General features: G+C 43.0%; 1 protein-coding gene across 1 annotated transcript; it reads left to right on the top strand.

The window, feature by feature from the left end:
- The first annotated feature begins 1,381 nt into the window (after positions 1-1,381).
- On the top strand, positions 1,382-24,845 carry LOC119780173 (corticosteroid 11-beta-dehydrogenase isozyme 2-like). Its single transcript, XM_038280099.1, has 5 exons — positions 1,382-1,778; positions 17,081-17,293; positions 22,237-22,422; positions 22,821-22,958; positions 23,414-24,845. Exons 1-5 carry the CDS (start codon positions 1,499-1,501, stop codon positions 23,815-23,817), a joined length of 1,221 nt encoding a protein of 406 aa, XP_038136027.1. The 5' UTR covers positions 1,382-1,498; the 3' UTR covers positions 23,818-24,845.
- The last annotated feature ends 696 nt before the right edge of the window (positions 24,846-25,541 follow it).

The following is a 25,541-nucleotide window of genomic DNA, read 5'->3' as shown; positions in this document are numbered from 1 at the left end:
GCAAGAGAGCATGTTTCTCCTAATTAATTGAGGAGAATAAGAATAATCCCAGATTTCTTTTTGATACAGTTACCAAACTCACCCAGAGCCATAGCTCTGTTGAACCGTCCATCCCACCCGCTGTCAGTAGTAATGATTTTATGTGATTTTCTATAAATGTGATTGAGTCTAATTAAAAGTTAGATCATTAGCACTCCTCTAACTATGATTTTTTTTTTTTTATCTCTGGAAGGTGAGGCAGCATCTGAGGAAGCCATAGAATCTGAACCGGGTTTAGACTGCTTTGATCCAGTTTAACTTTCAGAGTTAGCAAAACTATTATCTTCATCTAAGCCTTAAATTTGTATGTTAGATCCATTTCCGACTAAGTTATTTAAGGAAGTATTCCTTCTGATTTCTACTTCCAGTTTAGTTGATATTAGCTTCATCTGGTCTGTTCCTGTTTGGCTGTGACTCCATCCTGGAGAGAAATATCAGCTGTGCTGCTGCCATCAACACCTTTGTTTCTAGATGTTGGAGCTTGGCCTGTTTTCCAGTGTAGTCCTGTTTCTCTGACTGTGACTAACTGGATGTGCTCTCTTCATCCTCTGACATGGGAGCTGGCTCGGAGCTCGTCTGCCTGGCTGTGTGTTTCCTGGACGGGGCCGCCTGTGGAGCTGGTTGACAGTTGCCTTTTGTATTTATGCTCACCATGTTAAGACTGGACTCTCTTGATGAGATGACTGGAGACTGGTGTGCTACTGCTTGGTAGGAAAGAAAACCTGCAACCACAGCCCTTTCTGGAACCAGTTTGACATCCCTGCCCTAAAGGGTAAAATGTCCTTTGAGGGATGCAGTGACACCTAGTGGAACAAATAGTAACTTGCAGCCTTTAAAGGTCCCTCTCCAGTCACACAAATGTTAAGTTTGATTTGGAGAAACAGCAGGATACGTCTGGACTTTGATTGCGTTCTTCTATGGGGAGCTGTCCAGCAGAGGTCCTGTTGGACACTAACTTCTTCCATCTAATGAAGATCCTGCAGAGCTGCTGGAAGTTCTCGCAACAGCAGACCAGCAGAAACTCTGAAGAACACATCACCTACACATTGCATGAACCAGATCAACCCAACAATGCAAATGAACAATGTTTCTGAATCAAAGCTCAGTACAGAACCTGTTTCTCCAGCTTTGGCAGAATTCAGTTCATCTAAAGAACTTCAAGGTGTTGCTGGAGTCGAGGTCACAACCTGAGCTGTTGCTGATAAAACCTCTTATCAGAGGAAGGCAGGAGGCTGGTCAGCAGGAGATACGAGTGTGTGTGTGTGTGTTCAGATTAAAGGCAGCCTGTAGTCCCTCCTCCCCTGCAGCCCTCTATATATTCAGTGGTGAATCCGGTAGGCTGCACTCTTCTGCAGACTCTCAGAGTGTGAGGGAGTGTGTTCAGTAGTGAGAGAGTGGCTGAGAGACACCAGCTCTGACTGAAACATTGACACCTGGTTGCATGTGTGAAGTTTAGAAGATGATTGAGAACTACAACATTCCTTTCTGGATCTACCTGGCTGTAGTGTCTATGTTTGTGGGTGGAGCCATGAAGAAGATCCTGGCATGCCACCTGAGCGTCGGCCCCACTCTGGTGGCCTGGCTGGGGGCCACGGTTCTGGTGGAGCGGCTGTGGGTCTTCTGCCTTCCAGCCATGCTGCTGCTGGTGCTGCTTGCTGCCATGGGCTGCATCTACTCACGGTCCAGGACCGCCCAGCTGCCCAACCTTCCTGCCCAGGGCAAAGCTGTCTTCATCACAGGTAAGAGGAGCCCCCCCCCCTATTACTCTGAGGTGTGCTGGAAACTTAAATATAGAGTTGAGATTATAACACTTTATGAATGTAGTTGGAAGGGAAATACACCTTTCAGTATCTCAAAACTGGAGTTCATATCTAAGTAGATAGAAAAATAATTACATCATATTTAACTGCAGCTTTTCTGTAGCAGAAATAAAATCTTGCAATAACTTTTAGATTAAAGGGAAACCTTCAAAGTTCCTTAGAAGAAAGATTTCTCTGTATATTAGAACAAAAATAGAAATGTTTTCTATCCTGATCATGTTCTTCTTTCCTTAAAGAAAAATAAAAAGATCAATAACCTGAGTTTTTAATAAGTGTACCTGAGTTGGTAATAATTAGGGTGTCTATGATAGGAAGTCAATGGAAAGTCCCCACAAGAATAGTGCAACACAACATGTGTTTGTGTTTACTTGTTTATTTAACCTTTAGGACTCTTTTTGATATATTTACTATCTTTCTGAGGTCCAAATGTGGTAAATCCCCATTTTTTGTTAGGGAGTCAATTTAGAGGTATGTTGTGAATTCACTTTAGGTTATGTTATGGTAAATGTCAGGGTTAGGCATAAATGTATGAGCTAAAATACATTTAAAGTCGTATATATTGATAGAATGTGTCGGGGGGGGGGGCTAGTGTTGCTCTGTGTTTGCGCTGACCTCTGCCTCCACTTCAGGCGCTCTGTGTTTCTGTTAACGAGATAATCAGTTGTGGGGATTAATGCGAGGCTTTAATAACTCTCTGCTGTGATCTGTGGAGGAAATCAGAACGGTGGAAACTTTCCCAGCCGGCTACTCAGAGAGGCTGGTGTTAGATCACCTGCTGGTAGCAAACTCTCCTCCTTATTAGTGTCAGAAGGAAGCAGAAAATATTCCCAACATCAGAGAGAAATGGGTTAAAACGATGGTGGAGCAGCGCAGATCTTTGATTAGAGGCTTTAAGCAGGAAACGAGCTCCATTCTGCTGCTTTTCAAAGGTGCTGCTTTGTTTAAATCAGTGACGTTAATGTCACCAACCTGCAGTTTTTCAATAATACACCTCAGGTCCAGCCAGATAAACTGCTGCTGACAGGAAATCTCCTCTGCTGTGGAGGATAAAGAGATGACATAATGAAAAGGTCACCAACTATCAGCCTCTGTACACCGAACACCAGCCTGACTCAATCAATCAACTCCAACCTCAACTTTACTCACCATCGTCTGTCCTGCAAAGATGGGATTAAAGCTGAGTGTGAAAAAGTTATCCCACATGATTTAATGATGAACTGATCATCTTTGATCGGGGGGGGGGGGGGGTTTCTATGACAACAGCAGTCACAGCGTTGAGTTTTATCTCAATACAATGTCAAAGCAGAAAGGAATCAGCACCGACATCAGAGATCCAACGATGCCATAAACATAAAAAAAAAATATTTCAGACAAATTGTGAGATTTATTTATACTATCAAAACAAAACTATTAAATAAACCTTATATGACGTATATTCATTCATTTAGAATGGCTTTTTATTTAAAATACATAACTGTTAGGTTTATGTATTCAGAAATATTAAAGTATATTTACTCAAAATTAATACTCAATAACATAAAGTTTATTTGTTTGAATTGTATGATAATGTTGTTACCTTAATGCAATTATAAACAATGAACTTAGTGCATTTTAAATAGATAAACGTATTATTATCTATTTTGAGAAAGTATACTTTAATAAATCAAAATACATAAACCTGATTATTATGAATTCTGGATAAAGTCAGGTTTATTTAATAGTTTTGTGTTAAAATGATCTAAAATGATCGAAAGCATCATGAAGTCATTTCTAACTATTCAGAGTCCATCATCCTGCAGAGAGCGAGATAGATCACTACAAAGATGGCAGACAGTCTCCGTAGAATGACTCAGCAAGAAGCTCGGAGAAATGACCCAAAAACTCAAATTTCCACCTCAGATTAAACAGATTAGCAGATGAAAGTTCAAATGTTCTGACCCTAAACCGGTCTGGCTACTCTGAGGCGACGGAGGAGAAGGCCTATCCTCTCCAGACATGGACAAAACCAGAAAAATGGTCTAGACTCAGTATCAGATCTGAGTTAAGAGCTGAATCTCAGTCCCAAAAAGAGCAGTCAAACTCTGTACTGATGAGAACGCTGCGACGGGACCTTCAGGGATGTGCAAAAGTCCCAACCATTGGAACCCTGTTGGAAAGCAGAGGGGATAAAGAGAGCTCAGCTGTTGCAGGAGGTTCAACATGCTGCCCCGTTCTGTGTGATTCAGCAGAAAGAGACATGCTTAACATGACTTAGCAGTTTTGTCTCCAAAGTTTCGCCTGAATCATGGGAAGACATCATTTCAGGCCCGCCACTGAACCTGGTTCTGCTGGAAATGTCTTCCTGTAAGCAGAGTTTTTCCTCTCCACTCTAAAACTCTAAAACTGACCTTATGGGTTTTCCTTGTCCTTTACCTGAGTCTTTACTCAATTCTTAGGAGAGTTTCTAACCGAGTCTTTTAAGAGTTTAGTCTCAAATTACATAGTCATTCAAACCAAATCCCAGATCCAAGTCTTTTTTGAGAGTTTTTTTCCTTTTCTTGACCTCCAGCCTCTTCAGTTTTTTTTTTCTTCCAAGTCTTTGGCCAAAGTCTCGTATGAAGTCCAGTACAGCACTTACTGTTGTTCTTACTGTTAAAATAGAGTTTTTCCTCCCCACTCTCGCTCTGGTCTCTAAAACTGACCTTATGGGTTTCCCTTGTCCTTTACCTGAGTCTTTATTCAATTCTTAGGAGAGTTTCTAACCGAGTCTTTTAAGAGTTTTGCCTCAAATTACATAGTCATTCAAACCAAATCCCAGATCCAAGTCTTTTTTGAGAGTTTTTTTTTCCTTTTCTTGACCTCCAGCCTCTTCAGTTTTTTTTTTCTTCCAAGTCTTTGGCCAAAGTCTCGTATGAAGTCCAGTACAGCACTTACTCTTGTTCTTCCTGTTAAAATAGAGTTTTTCCTCCCCACTCTCGCTCCATGCCTGCTTGGTTTGAGGGATTGCTGTATAGTCAGCAGCAAAATCAAAACATTTGGCTGGAAACAGGTTGCAGGTTCAGTCTGATCATATAATCCAATAAAGCCACTCAGGGTAGACTTGGTGAAGACATGCAGCAAATGATCTGATGTCTGGAATCAAACCCAGGTCAGCTCTAGTCTCCACAGCTGACCTTATGGGTTTTATTTCAGGTCCTTGACCTGAATCTTTACTCAATTCTTAGGAGAGTTTCTAACCGAGTCTTTTAAACAAGTATTTTGTCTCAACTTACATAAGCAATCAAACCATGATGGACGAGGCTTTATGTAGGATCTGCACCTCAGGCCTTTTCTTCCAAGTCTTTGGTCAAAGTTTTGTATTTAAAGTATACAAGTCCTTTACCTGAGCCTTTTATGTCTTCCATTCTTCTTTTAATTACCTTATATTTCTGCGCAAATATATATATATATGTTGTTTTTTTCTGGTATCTATATGATTGTTTTCGTTATATTTTGTTCCTCCCTTTCGTTTCTCCACCTTTCTCTATTTTTCCATCCTTTCTTTCCCTCTTTCTATTTTTGCATCTGACATTTCATGTATTTGTGTTCCCACATGCGTGTTCCTCCCTCTCTCTGCACCTCCCACCCTCCTCTCTTCTCCTGGTTTCTGCTGCTGCTGCAGAGTTCATTCCAGTTCAGTTTCAAGTGAGCAAGGAGTAAATCGGTGCCGAAGAGTTCGTTTTGTTCTGGGACCGTTGTTTCCATCCTCATTAGATTTTAAGCACCGACTGAATTGTTGTGTAACACGTTTCCACACTGTGACCATTCCAGTGGATTTCTGCTTATGCAGAGAGGTTTGTTTCAGGGATGAGGCAACGCTGACCTTTGCTGTGCTGCCATATTGTCTGCAGAAAACAAGAAAAACAACCTCAGAACAACAGAGTGTTTCCTAACGACTGTCTGGGTTCACACAGATGATCTGAAATCAGCACAATCCTCTCTGGGACCGACCGATTGGAGAGGCGCTGATTGCAGTCAAGGAGAAAGAAAGAAAACAAGGTCAAAATGAGATCAAATCCCAACATCTGTCATTATTCATGATGAGGAAATGGCAGAAGTTGCAGAAGTTGATGTAGGTTTTCTTGGAAGAAACCTCATTAAAAAACCCAGGAAAGCAGGTAGTAAAAGTTGAGGCTCTGATGATTTTAATGAGGCTGAAGTAACGAGACAAACATGATAGAGTACACCTTAAAGTTATTGGGTCTCGTTGTTAGACGCAGTGTAATCATTATTCTCATACTTTTCTTTCTTCTGGCTGTAACATAACCTTAACACCAATAACATCTTGAAGCATTCCCAGGGATCCACGGATCGCTCAGCAGGGGCCCTCCTTCTTGCTGTGTCTGATCAGGCAACAAACAGACCAAATGAGCCCGACAGAAACTTCTCACGTTTGGATAGAAGTCTTACAGAACTGCCAAAAGCACCTGGTGGTGCGCTCTACATCTATTTACCATTAAAAGAACTTCACAACTTCTTTCTTACCTCTTCCTGTGTATCATTTGGTATGATCACCTTTCTGAATGTTGCCAGGGTGGCCAGAAAGATGAGGAATAATTCTATTCAGTGTATTTCTATAGCTCCAATTCCCATCATGTCATCTCAGGTCACTTTCCAGTTCACCAGATCATCCAGTCAGATTGATTCAAAGTTTTCTATCTAAGGAAAACCAGCTGATTGCATCGACTCATTGACTCTTCAGCAATCCCTCACACTAAGCATGCTTGTAGCGACAGTGGAGAGGAAAAACTCCCTTTGAACAGGAAGAAACCTCCAGCAGAACCAGGCTCAGTGTGAGCGGCCATCTGCTGAGGCCCACTGGGGTTCAAGGAGACAGAAGCAGACATAGAAAAAGAAGCATAGATACAAAAGGCAACTGTCAACCAGCTCCACAGGCGGCCCCGTCCAGGAAACACACAGCCAGGCAGACGAGCTCCGAGCCAGCTCCCATGTCAGAGGATGAAGAGAGCACATCCAGTTAGTCACAGTCAGAGAAACAGGACTACACTGGAAAACAGGCCAAGCTCCAACATCTAGAAACAAAGGTGTTGATGGCAGCAGCACAGCTGATATTTCTCTCCAGGATGGAGTCACAGCCAAACAGGAACAGACTAACGCCAAACGAAGCCTCAGGAAAGGGCCTGAAAGTCTGCTAACATCTTTCATCCTCCTTAGACTTCAACAAAGGATCTGGACTCATATCTTCCTTTTCAGATGGAAGAAAATAACTTTCTAGATTCTCAAAATAAAATAGTTGTGTGTTTTAGAACCAGCTAGTGTCCTATTAGAGTCCAAGTCTGTAATTGAATGACTCCTGACCTGACGGCGTTATGATTCTCCTCGTTTAGGACTCTGAGTTTTTAGTTTTGAGTTATTAGTTATTCTTTTTTGTTGATCTTTAGTTTATTTTTCATTATATTGAAGCAGTCTTTAGTTCCTCTCTGCTGCCCCCTTGTGCTTGTTTCCTTTGGCTTCCTTCTAGTTGGTCCCATTCACACCTGCTCCATATTCAGCTCATTAGTCCATCCTTTCTTCTGTTCCCCTTATATACTCCACCCCTGCAGTCACTCAGTGCTGCTTCCTTGTCTCTGGCTCACCATGTCAGTTTTTCCCTGAAGTTTTCTCTTTTTTTGTTTCTTGTATTTCGCATTTTTGGATGTCTGCGTCAGTAATTAATTAAATCAACAAGAACTCATGGCAGCTTCACTTATCTCCGCATTTGGGTCCTAAAGCAACCTAACCCACGTTGTTAACGGACGGGTCGTAATATGGCCTCTAAATCTTTCAAGAATAAAAAGAAAAGGATTATTATTTTTTTTATTAATCCTTCCAGGGAGATTTTTATTCCATCCAGGTTCTGAAGAATAAACCGAGTCTCTTTAGATCTCTTGTTTTTGTTGCAACCAGAGATCTCCCCTTGACTTCCGCGTGTGGCTCCCAGCTGAATGATCAGACGGCCTGACAGATTTACAAACTCTTGGCTGGACGCCGCCTCTTTCAGGTCTTTGAAGCTTTAATGGAGCCGCAGAACATGATTCCATCTGCTCTCCGCTAAACCTCAGAGCCATCAATCATACTGACAGAAGCTCCTAACTGATTTTCATCTTTGTGGAAAAGAAAATGTATGAACTAACCAACGAAGGAAATGCTTTATAAAAGACCTTGCCTCCTGAAGTCCAGACAGTTCGTGTCGCTCTATGGTTTTACATGCAGCCCTTTAATCAAGTGATTTATCCATCAGCTTTAGTCCTTTTATTGTATTCTCTAAACCATTAAATCTAGTCCCAGTTATTTCCAGTTACCATTAACCTGCAGAAATAATTACCCTCCAGGTTTAAATCAACTCACATCCAAAGAGGTCACTTCCACTTGCAGACTGTTTAGAGTTGCATTCCTAGTTCTCATTAGGTCATTCTTGCTCTTTAAGGTTCTGATGGTTTTAGCATTATCTAGGTTTTATATCTGAGTCCCTTACAGAAGTTTAGTTCCCAGCCTAGGATGCCAATCTACCTGGATAGTTTCCCCTATTCTATGTTTATCAGAATTCTTTTCTTACAAAGTAAAATCAAATGTTAAATTTCCAGTGCTGGATCCACGTCGGCGATGCTGAGTAGAAACAGGCGGGCAGCAGATCGAAGGTCCTGCTATTAAACGATGCGGTGAAGCAACAGTTGAGCTTGTCGCCTGCCACGTAAATTGCTGTAATTGGTGAATATTAGCTAAACGCATCATAATATAGGCTACGTTCACGCCGCAGCCTGAAGTGACCTAAATCCGATTTTTTTTTTTTTTGGCCATATGCAACCTGGATCTGATCTATTCATGGCTGTCAGAACAACATAGATCCGATTTTTTTCCAATGCGATCCAGGCCGCTTGGCTCTGTGGTCCTGAATCCGATACGAATCTGATCTTTTCAAATGCGACCTGTGTTTGAACGGCCAGGTCGGATTCATCCGACCTGAACGTCATTAATACCCGACAAAGGTCACTATTCTGGGTCTTGCTACGCAGAAGCGGCAAGAAAAACAACAACCTTAGCAGACGATGATGCGGAGAGCAGCATTTATGTTTAACCATACTGAAAAGATTGAGTTTTTATGGTTGGAAAAGATCGCTAGATGCGCGCCGGCGCTACCAGCCATGTTTATTTCCGTAAACAGAGAGCATGCTGGCCTGTGACGTCATTGCGCCCTCTACTGAAACTGTATGGCAGCAGTTCACACAGGAGATCACATACAAGTTGCATATATTCAGTGTATTCTCATTATCAGTTCGTATGAAATTGTACGAAAAGTGATGCCCAGTACTTCGTACATTTTTGACGTTTTTTTCGTCTTATTTCGTTGTATTTTCACGTCTTGCCTCGAGACAAGATATCCGTGCGCATGCGCATCTTACGCACCATTCAATAACATACAATTTAACATACAATTAACCCTGACCCTAACATACAAAACAGCAAGCAACCTAGTGAGAGACATCATGAAGTAATTATTGCACTGTCCGTCCCAGTTTTACGTCCGTCCGCCGATCTGCTTTTTTCGTATGTCTGCCTGCGCATGCGCACTGATATGTTTTTTCGAGGAAAAACATCAAAAATGTACGAAATACTGTGCATAACTTTTCGTACGATTTGATACGAACTGATAAAGAGAATATGTTGATATATTTGGAAATCTGAATTGAGCATCAAGGCCTTCAGAGTGATGGTAGCCTTACTCATGTGAAAGCTCGTTATGCCAAAGAGCAGGTGCTAATGTGCAGGGATCAATTCAAGCAACTATTTTAAGTGTTCATTTTGAAGTTCATGTCACGATTTGGTGTTGGATTGAGGACCCAAAAGGAGATGCAAGTTGGCAGAGGTGAATTTAGGTGGGTTTAATGAGGCAGGAATCAAAAAATCCAACAAAAATAACAAACAAACCAGAACCAAGGAGACATCTGGGGGAACCAAACTCTAGGAGCCAGGGAGAGACGAGGTAAGCAGACAGACGTTAGACGAGGATCCAGCAAACAGGAACTGAAGAGGGAGGGCTTTTAAAGGGGACAGAGACAAAGAGAGGGCTAATGAGGGGATTGGAAACAGGTGAGGACAGAGCAGAAAACAGAGCAAGGGAAAGAGGACACAAGAGGGCAGCAGAGGACAACAAATGGAAAACCTGGAAGACAGGAACTAACAACAAAATAATAATTAAACACTAAAACAAGGAGCAAAGTAAAACTGAATACTCTAAATAAACATAAAACCAAGACTGTGACAGTTCAACTCTTGACAGTTTCTTTAGAATCCCAGACGATCAGTGAACTCTTATCTCTTAACACACATTCAGTAATGACAGCGATAGCTGACTTTGGGGTTGCAGGATGCAGAAGTTCAGGAGGACTACCTGTTCAAATTCCAGTTCTATTTGTCTCAGTTGTTGTGTCCTTAGGCAGGTTTTTTCACCTGCATTGGCTACAAGCCTGGTGGTGTCTTTATGTCAGCGTGCCCCAGGGCAGCTATGGCTAATATCTGCCTGTATCTGCATTTTCTCACACCCAGAGCTTATCCCAGCTTTGGCTCTGTGAAGCATGGACCAAGTGGACCCTTGAACTCTGACAATGGACAACCTCTGATCACTAATCTGATCTCCTTCTGGAGTTGGAGCTGCAGATGTACTGCTGGCGTCCTCACACCCACAGATGTACAGTTCTGACTGCCTCCTTGTTTCTGTATCTTGCCGGGCTTGTTTGTTTGTTTTTTTATTGAGGGGCCCTTTGGGACCTCAGCTCTGTTGCATTACAGAGGAGTCTCCTCATGCTCATCCTACTCCTGCTTGGAGGAATAACACATTTCTGCATTTCCATCTGTCCCCCTTGGCCTAAAACTGGACTCTTCTTCTAAAATGCGTCCTCAGACAGATGGTTGGCCGGAAAAACGTTGGACATTCAGCTCATGTCTTCTCCTCCAATCGGTTTAAACACACCTATTGGCCTTTAGTCTCAATAATGACACCAAAACAATTCATCATGCAACACGCTGAGTAAAAACTAAATAAGAAAACAAGTCCAGTAATTCACTTTCTGTTGTTAACTGATTAATAATGATTAAGGAAGAAACATTTCCTATAAACAATCAGTCCTCTACATCAACAGGTACAGAATGCAAATACTTTGCTGCAGTGTGTGGCACGTGTTTACTTCCTGGTTCCTGGCATGTTTTTTGCAAGAATGCAAAAACATCATGATTAGTATGTAGATCTAGAGCTTTGGAACTAGAGGCTACAGCTGCCAACGTTCTATATCAGCCGCTCCTAACGAGTTCCATCTTTAACCCCCTCCCCCAGAATAACCTGTAAGGTGAAGTCAGTCTATAATCAGATGCAGCAGGGAGCAGAGCTGAGGGACGGACTTCACACCACCGAAGCGTCTTCTTTCTCGGGACGTGATGCTGGAAGCCCTCCAAGGACAGAGGAGGAGAAGCCTGCCAACACCTCCACAGCCTCGCCAGCAGCCGCTTCAGACACCCGCCGCACAAACGGAGCAATCAGAACAAAAAGTTCTGCTGCGGATCAGGCTGTAGGAGCCTGGTGGACGTGACAGATCCCCACGGCGGCTGTTTTCTGAGCAACCCTCTGGGAGAACATATGTGGGGGGGAGCTTGGATGAAACGTGTTTGAACACCAAGAGGACTGAGGAAGTGTGATGATGGAGGGTTAAAACCAGCAGCCACTCGCTTTCTGTGAGCTTTGAGACTCACTTTTTAGGGTGTGAGTCCAACAGAACCAGCTGGGTTCTGCTGCCAAATCACAATGCTGGCATTAAAGGAAGGAAAATGAGCTACAGATGGACGAGAAGTCCAGCAGCAAACATCTGATCCTGCGGACTTCAATTCAATTCAATTCTATTCAGTTTATTTCTATAGCTCCAATTCACATCATGTCATCTCAGGTCACTTTCCAGTTCAGCAGATCATCCAGTCAGATTGATTCAGTTTTCTATCTAAGGAAAACCAGCTGATTGCATCGACTCATTGACTCTTCAGCAATCCCTCACACTAAGCATGCTTGTAGCGACAGTGGAGAGGAAAAACTCCCTTTGAACAGGAAGCAGGAACCAGGCTCAGTGTGAGCGGCCATCTGCTGAGGCCCACTGGGGTTCAAGGAGACAGAAGCAGACATAGAAAAAGAAGCATAGATACAAAAGGCAACTGTCAACCAGCTCCACAGGCGGCCCCGTCCAGGAAACACACAGCCAGGCAGACGAGCTCCGAGCCAGCTCCCATGTCAGAGGATGAAGAGAGCACATCCAGTTAGTCACAGTCAGAGAAACAGGACTACACTGGAAAACAGGCCAAGCTCCAACATCTAGAAACAAAGGTGTTGATGGCAGCAGCACAGCTGATATTTCTCTCCAGGATGGAGTCACAGCCAAACAGGAACAGACCAGATGAAGCTACTATGAGAAAAAGCAGAGAGAGCAGAACGTTAGAGATTGAACTAACAGATTCTGCAGAGTGGGAGAATAGAGAGTAATCGTCTAATATTTAAACTGTGGATGAAGAGCAGCAGACTTGAACAAGTAATAGTTTCAAATCATGTCTTGAGGCCTAAAGATGCAGCAAAGTTATCAAAGAGAGGAAAGTTTTACCATATTTATTATTTGATGAAGTCCAGGCTCTAATCTGATGGAGTTCGATAAAGATGGACTTCTTTGAGTTCTGCTTATTAATGTTAACATATGAGAGATATGATGAACCAATTCAAAGTCGTGTTGTCTAAATTCTGAACAGGAACAACCAAAACGGGATAATTTAATTAACAAAAAAACAACCAAACTAAAAACCTAAAAACTTGCAGAACTAGAAAAACACTCAGAGAAGCTGACCTCCACCAAGCAGCAAGTTTTTCCAGCTATAGCTAAACGTGACTTGATCTGGATCATTACCAAATTTTTATGTATTATATTATTATTATATATATAAAAAAAACAAATAACAAAGGATCAACAACTCACCGTCGAGTGGTTGTCACAGCACACTTAATGCAATGCTTCGGCTGTTTCAATTTAACTCGATTTCCCAGTATTCTTCGGCGATTTAGGAAAACGCCGACATGAGTTGCTAGCCACAGCAGTAGCAGCAACAGAAGAGGTCCGAGTTCACCTTCGACCCAGAACTTATAGTGTGCTTCCCGGTTTGACCCGCCAAAATAAAATGCGGTTGATTATTTTATGCAGGTTACATTAACATGAGGCACCTCTGGGAAACAACATCTATAAAATCCGTTTAAATGAAATGATCCTATAAAAAAACCCACCAACCTCCCATTTTCTCCTGGTTTGGTCTTCAGTAAAATACCCCGCGGACTTTTTGAGTCCGCTGCTGAGGCTGTGAGCAATCACTGCTGCCCCCCTCTGGTTTAGTGGGGAACTGCTTGCTCCACCAAATATCCATAGCTCACCATGTTAGAAAATCCTGTATTCAGACTATGATCTGGATCATCATCAATATTTAATGGATTGCTCGTTGGACCGAGTCGCACCTTTGGAAAAAAATAAAATCAAAATCTGTCCATAATTTATCAAGCTATCCTGTCCACATATGGACAGACAAACCTCCTTGGCAGAGGTAACTACTTGGGCCACATTATGAGTTCTGCCGTCTGTGATGTCGATAACCCGACAAGCGTACATTTTTCTGCAGTCTGTGTAACGTAAGCAGCTCTGATCTTTGGAAACATGGAGACATTTCAGTCTAACTTTGACAAATAATGAACATTTCACCAACTTTCTGTCGAATGCCTCTTTAAGTGGCCTGTACTTATAAAGCACTAAGTCAGGGGGCCACTTCCCAGCTGCCCTGGACTCTCTGACAGGCTAACACAAGCAACACCTGCTCCCTGAGCTCCATCAGTAGGTTGGCAGTTTGGTCTTGCTCAAGGACATGATGACATCAGAGAAAGCCAGAACTGCCGTCAAAATGACAACTGTTACCCCTGATCTGGTGAAATAGTGTCGAACTGGTCCAATCAGAGTTGGGTGCTCCATGCACTTCATTAAGGAGCAGGTCTTTCTTCACAAACACAAACTTATTTTAGCAGATATTTATTTTCTATTTACCTTTATTAATGCAGAATGAATCTCAGTGAGAGATAAATTCTACTCTAAGGAGATGCTGGTTCTATGTTCGTTTCAACTTTCCTTCTTCTATGCGGAGAATTCAGCTGACGTAGGTCACCAAATGTTAAAGGAATAGTACACCCAAAACATGATTAGCCTTCATTTTCTACTCACCCCCATGCTGAACAACACTCTGGAGTACTTTTTTGATATCTCAATTGCATCTGGAGATCTGGGAGGCTTCTTGCTGTCTGCTGACATTCAAATAATGGAGGTCTATGGTGACCGAGGCAGAAAGGTCCATAAAAGTCCACAAAAAACGTGTCAATATTCCTCCATACTGCTCGTCCAATGTATTCCAAGTGTCCTGAGTGGGTAGCGTCCAGAATTTACTCGAAACGAAGTCATTTAGAATGTTTTTAGAGCATAAACAGTAGTGTATAGGATTTCCTGAAAGCGCGTTCACGAGTCTACGGAAACCGCGGCAGACCAAACCAGATGAAAGTGCGCATTCAGCTCGGCAAAGAACTCATGCTCTTCCTCAACACTGAAGTCCTCAGACATTTTTCTTTCGTTGTTTCTTTCTTTGCACAGGTAAACAGCACATTTCTTCTTCTACGCTTGCATTATTGGCAGAGCAGACGCTGAATGCGCACTTTCATCTGGTTTGGTCTGCCGCGGTTTCCGTAGACTCGTGAACGCGCTTTCAGGAAATCCTATACACTACTGTTTATGCTCCTTTTTTTTTTTTTTTTTTTTTTTTTTTTTCTTTTTTTTTTCTTTGGGGGGTTTGGCATGTCTGTTTTCTCGGGGGGGCGGGCGGGCCTGCTGGGTGGGGGTCCTGCTGGCGGCGCGCCGCTGGTGTGTGGGGGTCCGGGCGGCTCCGGCGGGGGTAGTGTTGGGGGGCCGGTCTGGGCGGGCTGGCTGCGCTGGCTGGGTATTCGGGTGGGTTTTCCCTCCTGGAGGCATGGCGGGGCTGCTCTGTTCCCGCTGATCGCGGGGGCTGCGGGGCGGGTGGGGGCCTGGAGTGGCTATGACCGGCGCGTGGTGGGGGGCCGGGGCGGCGGAGCTGCTCTGGCCGCGGGTCAGGGCCTGGTGCGGGCTGCGGGGGGGGCGGCGGACGTGGCTGGGCTGCTTTGGCTTCGTCCGGTGGGGGGGTGGCGCGGTTCGCTCCACTCTGGCTTTGTGCTGCCCCTCGGGCTGCTGGGGGGGGTGGTTGCGCCGGCTGCGGTCTGCTCTTCTTGCGGTTTTGCGCCGGGCGGCTTTTCTGCTCTTGGGTTGATTCTGTGCGCGGTGTGTTGCATTGCGCGATGTTGGCATCGGTCTTGGTGGGGTGTGGCCGTGCTTTTGGCCTGGGGGAGCGTTTTAGGGGGGTCCCGCGGCGCTCGCGGCCGGTTTGCGGCGGATGCGCCCCGGCTGCAGGCGGGGGCCACCTGTGTGTTTTTCCTGGGTGGTGCGGTCGCGGTGGGTGTTGCGGCCGGTCGCCGGGGCTTGGTGCCGGGGGGCGGGGCGTGTTTCGGTGCTCTGTGGGGCTGGGGCGGTTCGGTCGGTGCCGTGGGGGGGCCGATGTTCGGTGCCCGGCCCTACTTCAGGGTGGCCGGCTGCCGGCGGGGCCCGCGGACTCGTCCCCGCGGCTCCCCGGGGCGCCGGCATGGCGGTGGCTGGGGGGCTTCTTCGTGGCTGCCTCTCCTCCTCCCTTGGTGGGGTCTGGTTTCCGGGGCTGGCCCCGCCTTGGTGCCTTCGCTTCTGGGGTCCCCTTGGGCGCCTGGGGCTTTGGGTCTCCCGGCGCTGGACTCAGTGCTCTGGGGGGTGTGCCTCTCCGGCTCTCCACAACCACTATTGAGCATTTTTTCTATGGTTAAAACTTTACATGCACAAGTTCACCCTCACAAACAACTACAGGTGCTAGGCTTCAGGTACTCAGAGATTCACTTCCAAACAGAAACCCCACATTCATATCTTCAGGTAACACAGAGTACATGTCAGACTTAATAATATTACTTTAGTGATAGTTTCAAGGTGTTTGCTTTATTGTATATCTCGTACCATGTTTTTTGGTTGTGCTGTTCTTTTTTTTCTTTTTTTTTTTTTTTTTTTCTCCATCTCATTACAGGTGTTGAAGCAGACTGAAAATGTTTTGTCATTGTCTCCTTCCTATCTCCTCTTTCTTTCATCTTTTGTCCTGTTTTTTTCTTTTTCTTTTTCCTTCTTCTTCTTCTGTTTTTCTGCTCTACTTACATTGCAGTGTCCATATGAACTGTAAAACTCCCTGCATAATTATAATAAAGCAATTTATATACATGAAACAAGTGGAGCGGTATGGCAATTGCGATACCGCTACACTTGTGAAAGTAAAATCTGTTGGGCTCCTTTTGGCATCAAGACAATTATTCTTATTGCCACCTTGCCAGACAGGACACTGTAAAAAAAAAAAAAAAAAAAAAAAGGAATACATTGGACGAGCAGTATGGAGGAATATTGACACGTTTTTTGTGGACTTTTATGGACCTTTCTGCCTCGGGCGCCATAGACCTCCATTATTTGAATGTCAGCAGACAGTAAGAAGCCTCCCAGATCTCCAGATGCATTTGAGATATCAAAAAAGTACTCCAGAGTGTTGTTCAGCATGGGGGTGAGTAGAAAATGAAGGCTAATCATGTTTTGGGTGTACTATTCCTTTAAGGAAACAAGGAAGAACTGTCCTTTAATCAGAACTTATTCCGGTTTAGGAAAACGATATAATAATAGTGATGTGTTTGGTGCAGTTTTACTCTGTTTTCTGCTGGCAGGAAGTTCTGGGTTTAAAACTTGGATGAGTAGAATTAGCATGTAGGATCTTTCAGCGATGGCTTCTCTTTTGCTTCCTCCTGCTGACCCAGAACAGAACATGCATGATAGAGGAAATGCTTGCTTTAAATTCACCTTACTGCGTTTCTGCATGGTTGTTTCCATGTGAGGGATTCACCGAAAACCAGACCAGGAATAGGTACAACTGCACCCCCCAAATTTCATGTATTGCACAGTTGTAAGAAGAGTAAATCAGGGAGCCAGAAACCATCTGGATTCAACTATCATGTAATCCCAGGGTTTCCTTTCCTGCAGGCTGTGACTCCGGCTTCGGGAATGCGGCGGCAAAGCGTCTCGACTCCTTGGGTTTCGAAGTTTTCGCCACCGTTTTGAACCTGGAGGGAGACGGAGCCAGAGAGCTGCAGAGAAGCTGCTCCTCCCGCCTCACCCTCCTACAGGTGGACATCACGCAGCCGCAGCAGGTGCAGCAGGCGCTGCTGGACACCAAGGCCAAGCTGGGCCTCCGAGGTGAGCTGCACTGCAAAAAATCTAAATCTAAATAAGTCATTTTTTCTTGCAATAAGTGCATTTTTTCTTGAATTGAGGAGGTAATTGAGACACTTTGCCAATGGAACAAAACAATTTACATTTAAAATAAGACACAAATGCATTGTCTTATTTCAAGAGAAAATTATCTAATTATCTTATTTTAAGACTAAAATTACTCATTCCATTGGCAAATTATCTTATTTACCTACTCAAATTAATGGTAAATACACTTAATTTAAGACATTTTTTTTTATTATTTTTAGATGGTTTTTGCAGTGTGGGTAGACCAGCAGGTTTAGAACATCCAACTGGAACAACAACCTTTAAAAAGCATCTCTAAGTGAAATCACTGATAGCAAATGAAAGTGCTAGAAACATTAAGTGGGATCAGGTTGAAGGTGAGCCGTGATGCAGAGCTGCAGGTGCCATCAGCTCCAGATGTTTCTGAGCTGCTTTAACCCTTTTTAGGGCGCTCAGTGAAATGCTTTGAAAATCAAAATCCAGGAGAATCCAGGATCCAGGATAAGACCTTCTTACCTTTGTAATATTCAAAGAATATGGGTGTTTAGATGGTAAAAATGAATGTCAATGCAATAACAAGAATCGCCAACTTGCCCAAATATTTCTGAGAGTGAAAAAAAAAAATTTTTTTGGTCCATTATAACCTGAGAGGCATTAATGCTGATACTGCTACTTACAGATTTTATAAACCTAAATATAATTATTAACTAGGATTATTAATTTTGAAACTTTTAAATTAGATTTTTACCTTTTTTTTCTTAATTTGTTGAATTTTTTTTCAATTTAATTTTCAGTAGGTCAGATATCATCCGAGGCCTCGTCTAATTGGTCAAATGCCCAAATAAAATGTACAACCAAGTAGCAGCATCTTTGCTGAATGGCTGGATATAGATCTTGTGCTTCTAGACACCACTGAGGGGGGGGGGGGGGGGGGGGGGGGGGGGGGGGGGGGGGGGGGGCTACACCCTACATATTTTCCATAATTGTAATCAGCTGAAGCTCAAACTGCACAGGGTTTAAAAGTTCGCAGCTCATGATCAGCAGATGGCCGCTCACACTGAGCCTGGTTCTGCTGGAGGTTTCTTCCTGTTCAAAGGGAGTTTTTCCTCTCCACTGTCGCTACAAGCATGCTTAGTGTGAGGGATTGCTGAAGAGTCAATGCAATCAATTGGTGTTCTTTATAAAGGAAACTTTGAATCAATCTTACTGTATGATCTGGTGAACTGGAAAGTGACCTGAGATGACCTGATGGGAATTGGAGCTATAGAAATAAACTGAATAGAATTGAATGATGTATGATCTAACACTATACGTCCAAAAACCACCTGTCAGACTGAATGCCTGAGATGCCCCTGATAGGACAGTTTGGAAGAAGAGGAGGAAGAATTCGCTTGTTTGCAGTTCCGGTAAATCGGCTCGTGGACGTTTATAGATCTGCTTTCATCGCAGCATTGGATCATGAACGCCTCACAAGAGGCGACTGAATTTCTAACATGTTTAGGGAATGAAGGTTGGACAGGATGGTAACCCCAGAGGGACAAACTTCAGCACATTAACTTTTCCTTACAATACAAATCCACACACTGCAAAAAATCTAAATCTAGATAAGTCATTTTGTCTTAAAATAAGTGCATTTGTTCTTGGATTGAGGAGGTAAAAGAGACATTTTGCCAATGGAACAAGACAATTTACACTTAAAATAAGAAAACACAATTGCATTGTCTTATTTCAAGTGCATTTTATCTAATTATCTTATTTAAAGAGTAAAATTACTCATTTGATTGGCAAACGATCTCATTTACCTGCTCAAATTAAGGGTGAATACACTTAATTTGAGAATTTTTTACTTAATTCTAGATCGTTTTTGCAGTGCAGGAATTCCTTCCCTTTTTCAGGTCTAGAAAATGCACTGCAAAAATGATCTAGAATTAAGTAAAAAATTCTTAAATTTAGTGTATTCACCCTTAATTTGAGTGGGTAAATATGATGATTTGCTTTACTCTTAAAATAAGAAAATTAGATAATATGAACTTGTTTTTTATTATTTTAAATGTAAATTGTCTCGTTTCATTGGCAAAGTGTCTCACTTTCGTACTGAATTGGAGAAAAAATGCACTTATTTTAAGTAAAAATTGCTTAATTAGATTTCCATTTTTCCAGTGTGAAATCTGCTTTCACACTGGAAAACTGATCTAGAAATAAGTAAAAATGTCTTAAATTGAGTTCATTTACCCTTATTTTGAGTAGGTAAATGAGATAGTTTGCCAATGGGAGTATTTTCACTCTTAGTATTAAAATAATTAGATAATATGCACTTGAAATAAGACAACTCAAATGTTTTTTCTTATCTTAAATGTAAATTGTCTCGTTCTGTTGGCAAAATGTCTCACTTTCCTCCTCAGTTCAAGAAAAAATGAAATAATTTTAAGAAAAAATGACTTTTTCGCAGTGCAGGTGGACCTATTCTGAACCTCTAGTGTCAGAAGAACGTTCGTAAAGCACTGAAAGTCTCACAGAAACTTGGCTGTGGGCACATCAAGTGACTCTAAGCGAGACTGGATCTGTGTTTGGCGGATTGATGCTCTGCAGCCGGATTTGTCTCCGTTAATAATCAAATTCCTTCCTGGTTCTGCTCAGCTGCTCCCCGGCCCACGGTGTGCCAGACAGAGATGAGCAGGAATGTTTGCACTGTTTGTGCCGCAGCCTTCTAGGAAACGCTGGAACAAGCAGATGACTGCTCTGGGACCGGTCCCAGAGTCAGGGCTGTCCAGTGGGATGGGAAGCGGGGAGGGTGTTGTTCTCTCATGAGGGACTTCTGTGATTGGATCAGAGCAGCGGCTTCCCCGGGCCTTATAATTAGAGCCCAAAGAGTTGGCAGCAGTTTGCAGTCATTTGGGGGCGTCAGCAAATAAAAGAAAAGAAGGGAAGGCAACACCCCCCCCCCCCCCCCCCCCCCCCCTTTCTCTAACAGTTTTCAATTGTCTCATGTTGTAGGGACATAAATGTCATTCCTCTCTTGTGGGGATAAAGTTTTAAAGTCTTTATCACATGAGTCATTAAAGTTTAACGCAGCGGTTTGAGCTCTGGGCCAGATTTCCAGGAAAACTCAGAGAGGGTAGTGAGACCTCCTGCTCTGAATGAGAAGAAAATGATGCACATTTGTTTCATACTTCAGTCTCAGAAGTATTCAGAGAAGATTTACAGGCGGCCGTTTGTCCTAAAATGCACCCGAAATGTTGGTCCTCGCTGGGACGGGACTCTAACCTGGTGGAAAAATAACTAATTCGATATTTAATGTGGACTTGTAAAATCTCAAGATGTTGATGGTAACGTCTGAGTGTAAAAAAACAAAACAAGCGCACCCTGGATGGGAGGACAGAACAAAACAAGGCTGATAACATGAATTGATTTTATGTCGGGTGTTTCCCACTTTTTACAGTAACGAAGTACAAATACTTCGTTACTGTACTCAAGTAGATTTTTATTTTACTATACTACTTTATTTTATGGCGACTTTTTACTTCTACTCCTTACATTTTTACACAAATATCTGTACTTTCTACTCCTTACATTTTAAAAAATTGGCTCGTTACTTTAGTTTTGAATCATTTCAATGGAGTTACCGTTATTATTTTTCACGCCATCAATACCAAATTCAATCTAATTGGATGGGAATCTACGTTGCATTTGACGCACCACTACAAGATGAATCGACAGATTCGGCGGTATTCATTGGCGGCAAATCATTGCAGCTTGGTGGCGGTGGCGTTAGCATAGTAGCATGGACGACGAGATGATTGAAAATGAACACAACGGAGATCTAGTCCTATTGGCAGACATCCATTTAAAATGTAGGCAACGGCATGAAAAAAGTGGTTTCTACTTTTACTTTTATAGTTTAAGTAAATTTACAAGCCTGTACTTTGTTACTTTTACTTGAGTAAAGAAGTTTAATCAGTACTCCCACTTTTACCAGAGTATTTTTTAACACAAGTATCTGTACTTTTACTCAAGTACGGAAAGTGAGAACTTTTGCCATCTCTGATAATACCCGTTTTAACTGTGGTTTGCTGCCATAACCAGAAACAAAGGGAGTAACCGGTGTTAAGGGTCTTGCTCATGGACTCTTTCAAACGGATGACCTTGAAGCCTCAGCCTGACCTTGCCTCAACCTGCTATTCTCCAAACCTCTAAGCCACCACTGCTCCTCTAGATCAAATCAGATTATATTATTGTGTCTTCTTCACAAGCTGTTGTTCATTTAAGGTCAGGTTAAAGAATATTTTATATCCTCATGAACCATAAAATCAGAAGGTTCTTGATTGATTTGACTGGTTCCTGTTTGACATGGGGAGAACCTCCTGAGACATGACGTAACCTGAGCCGTCTCTCTGACGTCTCCATAGTTTTAGTCTTATCAGTTCACACTCAGAGCTAAACACTGATCCCACGGTGGCCAAAAAAACAAAGCCTGGAATTCTGGGTCACTCACCTCCGACGGGCCGAGCCAGAATTGTTTACATGAGCAGACAGGAAAAGGCTGACCTGGGTTTGGCCTGAGGTATAGTGATCACGGTCTTATATGCACGCAACAACCCTGCAGGGGTCACATAGCTCCTCTGAGACCTTTATCGGTTTTCCTCATGCGGAGCAAACACTGTAGAGCTGAGATGGTTCCACGGTGGAAAACCGGCACAGCTGGGATGTCAGAGTTTATTTATATCTGCACAGCTGCTTATTGACAGTCAGCTCATGAACTCACTGATGAATGAGACAGAATCTCTTAAAATGTTTGGTCTGTATTTTTCCACTTTACACAGACATCAAACATTAACAGCTTTTTTTCACAGTAAGAAAGTTAAAGTCAAACCAGAACTTGACTCAGTGACCTGTGTGTGCAGGTCTGTGGGGTTTGGTCAACAACGCCGGAGTGTGTGTGAACTTCGGAGAAGCAGAACTGTCCCTGATGTCCACCTTCAGAGGCTGCATGGAGGTGAACTTTTTCGGCACGGTGGACGTCACCAAGAGCTTCCTGCCGCTGGTGCGACAGGCCAAAGGACGCATCGTCAACATCTCCAGCCCCGCAGGTGTGCAAAACACTCATCATGCATTTGGTAAAATGTTGAAAACAATTGATTCCTTCATTTTCACAGTTAGGACCCACTTTCTGTTGCTTTGTCACATCTCACCCAGAAGCTTTTTTTAGGCTGTATCGTGAGAGAAAGTGAAAGAGTTCAGTGGGTGTAAAAACAGGATTCATAACCGCTATAGAATCATTCTCCTGCCAAGTCAAACAGACAGAACCAGTCCAAGTCAAAGACTACGTGATCCAAAGCAAATAGAATCATTCAAAGACAATCATCCTTTAGGACCTGAAACTTCTGACTTTTTCCATCCAGCAGAGTGTGTTTTTTCCTATGAACCCAGTAAAACCACCACTCTACTGGTTCAGCATCTCATTGGACCATCTACCTGTGTCTTCCAGGTGACCAACCGTTTCCATGCCTGGCTGCATATGGAGCGTCCAAAGCAGCTTTGAACCTCTTCACTGAAACCCTGAGGCATGAGCTGAACCCCTGGGGGGTCCGAGTGAGCACCATCCTTCCCTCCTCCTATAAGACAGGTGAGCCCTGACCCCCCAGCCCACATTATTACACCTCATCTAAAGATAGATCATCTGCAGGTTCCCAGCAGCTCTGGTTTTGTGGTGAGTTCATGAGTTAGAAAAGAAAATAACATAATAAACGGATGTGGGGAGCTCCCCCTGCTGGTCGTCATGCAGTTCTACTTCAAGCTGTAGCTTATTCATTCTATTCCCAGTCAACAGCAGAGGCATTAAAATAACTATACGAAGAAAACCCATTGAGAGAATACTTTGTTTGATAAAATAAGTTAATTAAAATAAATCTATGAGTAAATAATTTTAGTAAAAGTTAGATCGGAACCACCAAGAGTAAATGTGAAAGTTTTATATTGTTTTTATGTCTATGGTAACGCTTGGTAGTATTAGGATTAGATTTAGGTAGAAGAGTCTGTCATTGTTCTATCTGTAGTAAAGTTGGCTTCTGCTTTCCGCAGCTACCTCCACCAACCACGCCTACTGGGAGCAGCAGCACAAGCTGCTCCTCCAAAGTTTGTCTCCGGCGCTCCTTGAGGAGTACGGCGAGGACTACATGACCGAGACCAAGGATCTCTTCCACAGCTTCAGCGAGCACGCCAATCCAGACCTCAGCCCCGTCGTTAACACCATCGTCAAAGCGCTACTCTCGCCACAGCCGCAGGCTCGCTACTACGCCGGCCCTGGCATCGGATTGATGTACTTCATCCACAGCTATTGCCCGTTCAGTATCAGCAACCGCTTCCTCCAGAAACTGTTCCTGAAGAAGAGTCTGGTTCCACGAGCGCTGAGGAAGCAGTCGGGTCTGGATATGAACCTTGGCCTCCACAACAACAACAACGAGGAGAAGCTGCAGCAGTTGTAATCTCTTAATAAGAGGACGTCTATAGTACCACACTCAATAAGCCTGCCATGTTCTGTTTATCTACCTGATTGAGTCCATCCAGGTTGTTCAGGGAACAGCATAAGGTGTGCTCCGTGAACACACTGATTTCATGTGCCTTTATCAAGCAGAGAGCTGGAAACCCACCACAGCAGCAGCATCGGGTCACTGGTGGACCAAAGAGGACGCGCTCATCAATCAGTCATAAATTATTACCACATAACGGTGTGGAAAGCCAAGGTATCACCCGGGTTCATGCTGCGTTCTTCAGCTTGCCAGACTCCACCCGGCTGGTGTCCTTGGACACAAAAGGAACGCTCCCACTCAACAAATACTCGCTGCTGAATGTCTGCCCACTGGTTTCTGTCTCATCAAGTCATGAGAGGACAGGAATACACCTCAGACCCCTAGATGTCTGCGTCACATGGAGTCATTTCAAAATAAAAGGTCCAATACAAACACAAAACAGACATTATAGTAAAACCTCAGTTCCTCCGCCTACAAACCTGCATGTTAAAGCTGCTGTAACAGTAACAGGTCTTCATTCCCAAACCTGAGGCACATATTTAGTCGGAAATATATGCATTTATTTAATCTAAAATATGCTTCAAATTTTATTTGACCCATAACCAGATCCCACCTCTGGATCAGTCAGATGGTTTCTCCCTCGTTTTGAGTCGAAATGTCGAAATGTTTGTAGCAGATTTATTGTTGAGCCAGTCTGGTACCATGTACTGGAAGTTAGAGGAGTGTGTGTGTGCGTGTGTGAGGGTGTGTGTGTGTGGTTGTGCGTCTGCAGATGCTCAGCAAAAACTGAGTCTCTGAAAAAACATCTGTGGAACCGTTCCATTTTATTCTGTTTTTTTTTTTATCCAACTATTAATGGTATATTTTTTTCTCTTATCATCACTTAAACTGTGAATTTTATACAAAAAAAATGAAAAATAGTAACAAAAATATTGTGTTCACTTTGTTTATTCTTTCATAGAAATAAAGTTGACTTTTTCAGACACCGGCTGCTCTTCTTTGTAACGACGAAGATCTGATTGGTGCTCAGTTCCAAACAGATTGTTTTAAAAATGTTAACTTTGCCATTTCTGCCCTTTTATACTGGAGTCTATCCGCCATGAAGATAGGGGGTGTTATTCTTGATGTTTTTAGAGCTCATAGGAGCTCCACTGGAAAAAAAAATTGAAATCTAGATAAGTAACTTTTTCTTAAAATAAGTGAATTTTTCTTGGATTTAGGAGGTAAAAGAGACATCTTGCCGATGGAACAGGACAATTTAATAAGAAAAAACAATTGCATTGTCTTATTTCAAGTGCATATTATCTAATTATCTTATTTTAAGAGTGAAAATATTCATTCCACTGGCAAACAATCACATTTACCTACTCAAATTAAGGATAAATACACTTAATTTAAGATATTTTTACTTATTTCTAGATCGTTTTTCCAGTGTCTAAGTCGGGTAAAACTCATTAGGTTCACAGATCATAGAACCTTGGTTGGTTTGAGCTTTAACTCAGCATGAGGAAGGTAAAGGAGGTTAGGTGTGACTGTGACAACAACAGAAGCAATGGCCGATCTGATGAAGAACCAGATAAGAACGTGTCTCAGGGTTAAAAGAAAATGTCTTTCATATTATCTAAATATTTCTCCGACCTTTTTGCAAGATAAAAATGTGAAAACGGTGGTTGGCACAT

The sequence above is a fragment of the Cyprinodon tularosa genome, unplaced genomic scaffold, assembly GCF_016077235.1.
Source record: "Cyprinodon tularosa strain WSP-4 unplaced genomic scaffold, ASM1607723v1 ctg1023, whole genome shotgun sequence".
Classification (NCBI taxonomy): domain Eukaryota; kingdom Metazoa; phylum Chordata; class Actinopteri; order Cyprinodontiformes; family Cyprinodontidae; genus Cyprinodon; species Cyprinodon tularosa.
The sequence above is the reverse complement of the archived record's forward strand: the minus strand, read 5'-3'. Positions and strand labels throughout refer to the sequence as shown.

Coding starts and splice junctions, on each gene's coding strand:
- LOC119780173 (XM_038280099.1), top strand. CDS start 1,499: ATGATTGAGAACTACAACATTCCTTTCTGGATCTACCTGGCTGTAGTG. Junction 22,423..22,820: donor CAACATCTCCAGCCCCGCAG/GTGTGCAAAACA, acceptor TGTGTCTTCCAG/GTGACCAACCGTTTCCATGC. Junction 22,959..23,413: donor TCCCTCCTCCTATAAGACAG/GTGAGCCCTGAC, acceptor TGCTTTCCGCAG/CTACCTCCACCAACCACGCC.